Here is a 10,909-nt window from a genome sequence, read left to right as displayed (position 1 = left end):
TCTTCGCAATAACCTTAGCCTCCTCAATGCATATATGATGCTTTGTCTTCTCAGCATGTTCAGCCAAAGCTGAAGAGCGGGTCCTCCCATGCTTGATGTCGGTTGCGTGTTCCTTAATCCTCTGATTTATAGACCGGCCAATTTCACCAATGTATGAGGTTCCACAGGAACACGAGATGACATAAACAACCTTTATATCCATAACGTTCACAGGGTCTCTAACAGATTTTAAGGAACTTCTAATGGTGTTGAGGGGTCTAAAGGTTGAGGGAACATTATGCTTCCTCAGGATTCTCGCAATCTTGTTTGTGGTCCCTTGGATGAAAGGGAGATGTAGCCCTGAATTATGATCACTGGGGTCTTTCTTAACCTTAGGACCTCTAGATTTGAGGAAAACTTTAAGACCTTGTTGCCTACTATATCCATTATTAACTAAAACACTAATGAGTTGAGTTTTCTCTTTGGAAAAGTGGTCTTCGTCAGAAATTCTCAGTGCACGGATAGCTAATGTGTTGAGAACACCTACCTTTTGAACAGGGAAATGATGGGATTTGCAATGAATACAATGCTCAATATGAATTTTCTTCCAAAACACCTGGTGGGAGAAAGAGCCACCATCCTTCCTCGAAATGAGGACATCAAGGAAAGGTAGGCAACCATCAATTTCTTGCTCCATGGTAAACTTTATGGAGTTTGACTAATTATTAAGATGATAGAAAAAGAGAGCGACCATGCAGCCAAATGGCACAGGGGTCATTTACAAATCTGTTGCAAAGCTTGGTTTAAATCGAGTTGAAACCAAAGCTTTGGATTCAAAGTCTTCCATAAACAAATTAGCAACAATAGAAGACAAGGGGGAACCCATGGCCACACCACAGGTTTGTTCATAGAACTCAACTTCAAAACGGAAAAAAGTAGAATATAATAATCAACAATATAATAATAAATCTATCTCTTAAATAAAATTTACTCCATTACTTAAATAATAGTGTGAGTTGGTTAGCATTTGAATTCATTTATAAATTATTTTCACTACTAATTAACCATTTGAAATATAATAAATTTAAAATTTTATAAAAAATTACTTAATTTTTATAATTTTTTTACAAAAACAATTGATTTATATTAATAAAAAGTTACATTAAGATTGCAAATAATACATATTTTCAATATATTTTCATATAAAATTTAACTAATATATTCTAATCTATTTAAACAAAAAAAATAAGTGAAGCCCATTAAGTTCCTTGAAGAAACAATTAGTATATATCCTTATAGAAGTATCATGCAACAATGCTATTTTGCGAAAAATCTAACAAAATTCAAGTATTACAGTGTTAAATGTTGACACCTAATACTCATGATTGGGTGAATATATGTAAATAGATAAATAAGTAATATGAACAGTCATCGGGAGATGAACTAAATAGTCTCTCCCTTATGTATATAATGAAGACCTACCTGATGGAATAATACATACAAAACATTTTTGCCTTGAGTAATTACTGCATGGCCTGACATGGTATCAGAGCCAGCGCCATTTTTTTAGCTTTTATGCCCTTTGTAACTCCCTATTCTGCCTCTCTACTACTCTGCTCTCCATTCAAAATAGCTGTCCATACAAAGCGTTGTCTCTCCATTCAAAAACGTTGTCTATTCATAAAGGTTGGTAGCCTGCTCCACGCAGTCACCTGAACGTTGCTGCCACGTTCCTCTGCTACAACGCCTAAAGCGTTCCTCTCCTTTAATGAATGTGAACTCTAATGCGTGAAAATTTTGGTATGCTCCATATGATCCTTCTCTGAAGAGCCTCTTCAGCGGTTTTGAAAGTACCCAGCCATATCCTAGCCCCCTTCCTTACGGGGTCCCTTATTTCAGCGGCGAATTTTCCCCATGGCCGTCTCTTGACTCCTCTGTAGTGCCTGGCGCAGCTCTCCTACGTCCCTTTATTCTCCTCCTCATGTGCCTGTGGCTTTACCTTAATTGTCTCTATTCTTCTAACTGAGCACACAGAAGAAGATGGAGAACAGTTTTGTTGGGTAAATTTACTCACATCGTCCTCTGATACTAATATGCTGCTCTTATTCTGGCATGAATTGTTGGTGGTGAAGGATAAGGATGAAGACATTGAGGATGAGTTTCCTCCAATATCTCTGATATCAATATCGCCCTCCACTTCCAGTAAATGGTAGCGAATGAACTCCAACATACTTATGTTGAGACTCGCCTCTGCAACATCCATTGAAATTGTCTCTCGCCGATCGCAAAGAGATGGAGATTCAGATAGATAGATTTTTATTTCGTGGCAGGTGGACTGGATGTGGCGAATCGAGAAGTGTGTGAGTTAAGAATATAAATCACTGGGCCTTAGAGTGATTCAGGAGGAGGTCAGGCGTGAAAATCTAGGGAATTGGTGCAAAAAAAAAAAAAAAAATAGTATATATATTTATGTGCCATGGTGTTTCGTTTTATTGTAGCCGAGAATTTGTTTAGAAACTACTAGTGGTAGACTTTTTTGTTTGGGTATCATAAACTTCTAATACTATGATGCACTGGCGCACTGGCTTTGAAAATTAAGGCCTATGGTTTGTTCTAGTTGAATCATTTTGTAAAGATCTCGGAGAAACTCCTTCTGTATATTGTGCTTCTTAAAGTTCTGATAAATATTACAACTATTTTGCTTTCAAAAAAAAACAAAAAATTACCACTAGAAGTACAATTTTACAGTATATTGGCAGAAGTATTTTTCTATCAGCAGAAGTAATTTTTTTTACAGAGTGCATTCAATCATATCCATGGTGGGTGGGAATAGTTCTCACTAGCAAGGAGAACTATCCTGAATGGTCTCGGATGATAAAACACACCCTCATTTTCAATGAGTTGTGGAAAGAAGTGTGTGTCGGTGACGAAGACAATGAACCAGTACAGCCTACATCAGACAAAGAGATCGTCATTTGGGAAAACAAGAACAGCAAAGCTTATGCATTAATCGCAACATCTGTAAATGAAGAGGTGAGTCGCCATATTTGGTCATATTCAACTGCCTTTGAAGTCTTACAAAAGCTGAAAGAACTCTATGACTCACATTCTGCACTTGAAGTTGTTCAACTCATGATTAAACTCTTCACTCTTGAACTGCAAAATAATGATCCTCTTGCTCTTGTATCTGAAGTAAAGTCTATAATGCATGATATCAAATCCACTAAGGTTGAATTGGATATTCTTCTTATCGTTTTTCTCAAGGCACTTTATCCTACTTATTCCAATTATCTTGAGTCATTGCAAGCAAATGGAAATCTCAAAGATATCACCTTTGACTCTCTTGTGAAAAAGTTTATTGAAAGAGAGAAAGCTTTTGGAAAGAAGACAGCCCCTGAATCTTCTAAAGAGGTTGTGTGCCTTACTCATAAGGAAAAGCGTCTTGCTCAAGATTCTTCAAGAGGAAGAGGAAGATATTTCAGAGGCAGGGGGGCAGACATTCTCAAGGAGAAAAGGCAGATTTGCACTGCATTCGCTGCAAAAGAAATGGATCACATGATGCTTCTACATGCAAGCTACCATGGGACAAAATTGAGTAGAAAAGAAACCAACAGAAAGGTAAAATTGATGATATAGACAAAGGTAAAGCACCTGAATCCGCTCACTATGTTGTGGCACAATGTAACATTGGAGTAAATGAAGATTTATTTAATGCTTCACTTGCTTCTTGGAAAAATGATTGGTTGCGTGATTCAGAAACAACCTGCCACATGACTCATAGAAAGGATTTTTTTGAATAGTTCACTGACAATGTTGATGGAACAGTATACTTTGCAGATCAATAAAAAATCAAGCCATCAGGGCTTGGCACAATCAGGGTTAAACTGTCTGATCTTCCAGACTTTCTTCTGCATCATGTTCTATATCTCCCACAGCTCAAGAGAAACTTGTTGTCCTTGGTCCACATCCGCCAGCAAGGTCACTCCATTCATATGTTTGATGGCAAGCTTGAGGTAAGAAAATCATTTGACCACTCACTGGTCATGAGGGGAATAGAAGAAGAAAGGCTTTTTAAGCTGCAAGGAACCTCTGCTCATGCACAACATTTCTCATACAATTCTCATCATGAAGAAGGTACACTTCCATCAAGTTTATTATGGCATGCTAGATTTGGACATTTGAACTATGACAGTGTCCGCTTGTTGAAGAAAAATAGTGTTGCTAGTTTGCCTATAATTCCTAAGAAACTTAAGCAATTTGATGTTTGCATTTTAGGAAAGCATAGCAAACAGTGTTTTCATGATTCACATTCAAAAGCACATAGAAAACTTGAACTCATTCATTCAGATTTATGTGGTCCAATGCATGTTCCTTCTGCAAATGGAAATAAATATATCATGACATTTATTGATGACTACACCAAAATGTGTTGGGTTTATTTATTGAAGAACAAATCTGATGCTTTTCAAACATTCAAGAATTTTCATAAATGGATTGAAAATGATGCACAATCTCATATTGGGTCTATTCACACTGATAATGGACAAGAATACACATCAAATAAATTTGAAAACTATCTTCGCCAACATGGGATCAAACATCAAACAACTATGTCTTATAATCCCCAACATAATGGTGTCGTTGAAAGAATGAATAGGACAATCTTAAATATGGTACGATCCATTCTCTTCTTCAAAAATGTAAAGATAATTTTTTGGGTTGATGTTGTTCTATGTGCTGCATATATAAAGAATAGATGTCCATCTAATGCTATAAGAAACAAGACTCCATATGAAATGTGGTATGGACATGTTCCTTCGGTAAAGCATCTCAGGGTCTTTGGTTCCACCTGTTATGCCTTGATACCAAAGGTACATAGAAAGAAACTTGGTGCTACAAGTCGTAAGTGTATCTTTCTGGGGTATTCAAACACCTCCAAAGCATACCGCCTCTATGATGAAGTAAATAAGAAGTTTGTTGTATCTAGAAATGTATTTTTTCTTGAATCATCCAAAACTGACAATGTTGTTGAGCGGCAACTTGATCGCTTGGATAGATTCGCAAAAGCAAAATCATTTCAAAAATTTGATAATCAGATTCCACATCTTGAAGGGGGGATTCCTGTACTAGATCAACATGTGGAATCTTCTTCTGAAGAACACTCTCCCCCACATGAAACTCCAACAACGAATGACGCTTTAAGTGATGTGATTGATAGAATTGGGAGACTCAATCTTGATTCAGTCCCAACTCAATCAACGGAACAGCCTGGACCATCTAAAAAAGGTCCCCCAAAGTGGCTGACAAAGACACTTGAAAGTGTTCATCCTGATGAGGTTGGAAAGACAGGGACTAGAAATTCAAACCGGCAAAATGGAGATGATGTGGATGACTCTAATTCACCTGTTGATATGGATGTTCTTATGATTGTGAATTGAATTTGTCTACAGATTTTGAACCAACTTCCTTTAAAGAAGTGGCTTCTCATGATGAATGGAAAGAAGCAATGCAAAAGGAGTATGATGCCCTCATAAAGAACGACACTTGGAAGCTAGTTGATCCTCCATTAGGAACTAAACCAATTCGCTGCAAGTGGGTCTACAAGAACAAATATAACGTTGATGGCTCACTTGACAAGCACAAAGCTAGGCTTGTGGCAAAAGGTTTTGCATAGAAGGAAGGGGTCGATTATGAGGAGACTTTTTCCCCCATAGCAAAATGGGCTACCATCCGGACACTCTTTACACTAGCAGCTCAGAACGGTTGGAAAGTCCATCAAATGGATGTAAACACCTTTCTTAAATAGAGATCTAAAATAGAATGTTTTTATGTCCCAGCCTGAAGGATTTGTTGTGAAAGGACATGAACATAAAGTATGCAAACTTGTAAAGTCCTTGTATGGCCTCAAACAAGCACCGCGAGCCTGGTATGAAAAACTAACTGAGCATCTAATGAAAATCAATTTCAAACATTATGATCTTGATAATGCAACTTTATTTGTCAAGAAAGTTGGCAAAATAGTTGTATATCTTGTGGTATATGTAGATGATCTTTTGATGACAGGGAACAATGAAAGCTACATTGCGTCCATAAAGAAGAAATTGGGTCTTGGCATTGAAGTAACCCAACATCCGAAGTCCATATTTCTTTCTCAAAAGAAATACATTGGAGGTCTGTTGAACAAGTTTGGCATGACGGAATGCAATCCTCTTACTACTCCAATGGAACAAAACTTAAAGCTCACATCTATTGAAGGAAAAGAATTTGAGAATGCAACAAAGTATAGACAGCTTGTAGGAAGTCTCAACTACTGAACTACTACCAAACCAGACATTTCATTTGCTATTGGAATCCTCTCCAGGTTTATGCAAAAGCCTTGTGAAGGACATTGGTCTGCTACAAAAAGAGTTCTAAGCTACTTGAAGGGAACTCAAGACTTTGGAATCAAGTATACATAGGTGGACGACTTCAGCTTGATTGGATACCTAATATTCCATTTAAAAAACATGATTTAATATTCCATTTTTATTAATAAATCTAACACTATATCCATGTCATGGTGTAATTACCTATTTTTACATTAATATAAAATATTTATATAACTTTACATTTTTCATTTTTTACCACAAAAATATGTATATAAAATTTATAAATGATATTATTTTTCCCTCTATTAATATGAAAACACTATATATTTACATAATATTACTTTATTTTCCAGTTTATATGACATTTTGTAAATTATATTTTTTCCAATTTACTTTAAAATATATGAAAACACTATATATTTACATAATATTACTTTATTTTTCACTTTATATAACCTTTTATATATATATATATGTAAGGGTATGAAAACACTACATATTCACATGATATTATTTTATTTTCCACTTTATATGATATTTCACAGATTATTTTATTCTATTTGCTTAAAAACATATTCCCGATATGAAACCATTGGATTAACCTCATTTCTTAACAAAAATTATACCACTGACGTGTAATGGAAAATTGTTTTATACAATTAATATATAATGAATAATTACTTAAATTTAAACCATTTATATGTAATAAATAATTGCCTTATATAATTTATATATAATGAATAATTACTTAAATTTATACCATTTATATGCAATAAATAATTATTTATTTTGATGTTGAAATAAGTTTAGCAAATGAATAATTACTTAAATTTATACAATTTATATGTAATAAATAATTATGTATTTTGATGTTAAAATAAGTTTACCAAACATTTACATGGTATTGTTTTTTATTTTTATTTTGCATAGTATAAATAGTTTATATGCAATAAAAAATTATTTATTTTGATATTGAAATAAGTTTACCAAATATTTACATTGGTATTGCTTTTTCTTTTCATTTTACATGTTATTTGTTTACCAAATATTTACATTGGTATTGCTTTTTCTTTTCATTTTACATGTTATTTATTTTGATGTTGAAATAAATTTACCAAACATTTACATGGTATTGTGTTTTTTTTTTTCATTTTACATGGTCTTTCCTTTGTTAAAAATAGTTTAACAAAGTATTGTTTTTTAGTTTAATAAATATTTATATAGTATTTTTTTTTTCTTTTTACAAATAAATTTTTGATTATCCATAATTTAAAAATATATCAAATTTTTATTAAATTTATATATTCTTATAATTAAAAATAAATTAAAAAATACATTTATAAAAACAATATAAATTTTTAATATCTTACCAATCATTGTATATGCCTCCACTTTGATTTCAAATATTACATAAATGACCCTACCTTATTTGTTTGAAAGATTGAATATTCTCTTTGTATGTGTATTTCATAAGATTTCAATAGTTTATTTTTAACAATTTTGTTTTATTGGGTTATTTAATATTTTTAATGTTTTTGGATAAACATAATGTTTTAGTGATATTTATTTATAAGGTGTAAATTAGTTGATTTAATGGGATTTAGTCTTTATGAGATTTAAATTTCATGAAAAAGGGTTGATGATGGAGGTTACTTTGGGGAATTAAACTATTCCAAAGGGTGTGTCCTAGCTCAATTGATCTTTACACAATCCTAAGGATAACATTATCTCATTCAATTGATCTTTGCACAATCCTAAGGATAACATCTCATTTAGGTAAACTGTTATTTCATCTAAACAATAGGGTTGGCCTTCACCTAAACTCAACCTAGTTGTAAAACAAAGGTATGTAGTTTAGTGATGCTTATAAATATCATCAAATTCAAAAAATTCATATTGTTTTGGCATCATTTGTGTATATAGTGTATTATCCCACCAGGGATAATGATATTAAAAGTAGGAGAGATAATGGATAATGCTATTAAAAGTAGGGGAGATAATGGATAATAATATTAAAAGGGATAATGATATTAAAAGTAGGAGAGATAATGGATAATGCTATTAAAAGTAGGGGAGATAATGGATAATAATATTAAAAGGCATCATTTGTGTATATAGTGTATTATCCCACCAGGGATAATCATATTAAAAGTAGGGGAGATAAGGGATAATCATATTAAAAGTAAGGGAGATAATGGATAATAATATTAAAATGCATCATTTGTGTATATAGTGTATTATCCCACCAGGGATAACCATATTAAAAGTAGGGAAGATAAAAGGGATAACCATATTAAAAGTAGGGGTTGATCCGGGTCCCAGACTTTTAAATCACTTTTTGAACATTTTTACTATTACAAATGAGTAAATTAATAAACAATTAGTTAAATTAATAAACAATTAGTTATTGTGATGTCATTAATAATGAATGGTAATTAATAAACAATTAGTTATTGTGATGTCATTAATAATGAATGGTAATTAAGTTAGTTATGGAAACATTAACACTGTCTCTGGAAAATTTGAGTAAATTAATAAACAATTAGTTATTGTGGAAGATTTGAGTAAATTAATAAACAATTAGTTATTGTGATGTCATTATTAGAGTCACGCTCCCCCTCCGCTAAAACATTGTCAAATCCGGCTTAAGGATGCAGAATTTGATGAGTTTTGCATCAAGAAGGCAAGAAAAGTTCTCTTTTGGTGCAGCAGAAGGCAATCCTGGTATTTCCGGAAGGCAAGAAAAGTTCTCTTTTTTGACGGTACAACAAAAGGCAATCCTGGTATTTCCGGAAGGGCAAGAAAAGTTCTCTTTTTTGACGGTACAGCGAAAGGCAATCCTAGTATTATTAAAAGCGCAGAGGGCAAAATTGAATCTAGATACGCTTGGGGAGTGGGCTTCAACACCAGCATTCAAGCTGAAGCACTAGCTCTTCTCCAGGGGCTCAAGCTGCTCATGTTCCTGGGTATCAAAGATGCAATTGTATTTGGGGATTCCCAGTCTATTATAAAGGCCATTGTGGACAATTCCTCTCCTTCAGATTTAAGACTATCAAGACTGCTGAGCAGAATTAAATCCCTGACAAATTCCTTTCAGAGTCTGGAATTCCTTCACGTAAAGAGAGACAACAATAAAGAAGCCGATGCCGAAGCCAATAAAGCGGTTCTTCTCCCTCTCGGAGTTCTTCTAAGAGACGGAGACGAAGGCTGGGATCCCATCCCCTAACTGTCTGATAAAAATGTTTTACTGTCTAATATTGGAGCAGTTTGTTTGCATCTGCAAATTAGGAAAGATAGAGAAAATTGCAAGTAATATAGTTTCCAAAATTCGTAGGCTCATTAGCGAGAAAGTCATATGGTTCCTGGTCGAGGTGAAAACTGAGCTCTCCCTACCTCTTTGTAATATGAATTGAGGCATTCCAGCCAAGAATCAATATATCATTCTAACCATTTCTGTCAAAAAAAAATGAATGGTAATAAGTTAGTTATGGAAACATTAACACTGTCTCCATGGAAGATTTGAGGAATTACGGATGAACCTCAGTAACTCTCTTTTCACCAAAGAGTTGTCACTTAAGAGCAGTGATCCCCTTAACTTCTTTTCTCTTACAATTTTTCTCTCTTACAAGAGGGAAGAGTGGAGGAGTTACCTTCTTTTCTCTTAGAACTTCTCTCTCTTACAAAAGAGAAGAGAGGGGAGGAGAAGGGGGTTTGGAATAAAGAAAGGGTTCCTTGAGCTGAACTTGAGCTGAACGAGAGTTCAGTGGGAAAACCTTTCGAGATTATCTTCCCCGGTGGAAGAAAGTGTTTACAAGCTGGACTTGGGGTCCTGAGGCCGAGACAAATTAATTGAGACAAATTAACTCTTTTCTCTTACAACTTTTCTCTCTTACAAAAGGAAAGAGAGGGGAGGAGAAAAGAGGGGAGAAGAAGGGGGTTTGGAAAAAAGAGAAGGGTTCCTTGAACTGAACTTGCACTGAATGAGAGTTCAATGGGAAAACAGCTCAAGTTCAGTGGGAAAACAGCTCAAGTTCAATGGGAAAACCTTTTGAGGGAAAACAGCTCAAGTTCAAAGGGAAAACCTTTCGAGGGAAAACAACGCAAGTTCAGTGGGAAAACCTTTCGAGATTATCTTCCGTGGTGGAAGAAAGTGTTTACTGACTGGACTTGGGGTCCTGAGGCCGAGACAAAAGTGTTTACAGGCTGAAATTGGGGTCTGAGGCCGAGACAAAAGTTGTTTATGGATTGGGGTCCTGAGGCCAAGACAAAAGTGTTTACAGGCTGAAATATGCTGGGGTGAGGCGAGAAAAAATGTTTATAGGCTGAAATTGGGGTCCTGAGGCCGAGAAATTAACCTCTTGAAAAATTGTTTTGAAGGATAATGAGAGCTTGGGGGGTGGAATCTTGGACGTAATCGCCAAATTTTCATTGGAAGGGTGTAGATGAATCACGCCAAATTCTCATTGGAAGGGTGTAGAGGATTCATCTGGCAATAAATTGATCTTCCAATGGAATATAAGGAGCAATAAATTGATCTTCCAATGAGCAATAAATTGATCTTC

At 34.5% G+C, this 10,909-nt stretch overlaps 1 protein-coding gene across 1 annotated transcript; it reads left to right on the top strand.

Moving 5' to 3' along the window:
• The first annotated feature begins 731 nt into the window (after window positions 1-731).
• LOC149175996 (uncharacterized) lies at window positions 732-9,573 on the top strand. The gene is made up of 2 exons (XM_089421315.1): window positions 732-878; window positions 8,953-9,573. Exons 1-2 carry the CDS (start codon window positions 732-734, stop codon window positions 9,571-9,573), a joined length of 768 nt encoding a protein of 255 aa, XP_089277441.1.
• The last annotated feature ends 1,336 nt before the right edge of the window (window positions 9,574-10,909 follow it).

Source organism: Pinus tabuliformis, chromosome 4_1, assembly GCF_031772625.1.
Source record: "Pinus tabuliformis cultivar Carrire ecotype Pingquan chromosome 4_1, CPIR1, whole genome shotgun sequence".
NCBI lineage: Eukaryota > Viridiplantae > Streptophyta > Pinopsida > Pinales > Pinaceae > Pinus > Pinus tabuliformis.
The sequence above is the reverse complement of the archived record's forward strand: the minus strand, read 5'-3'. Positions and strand labels throughout refer to the sequence as shown.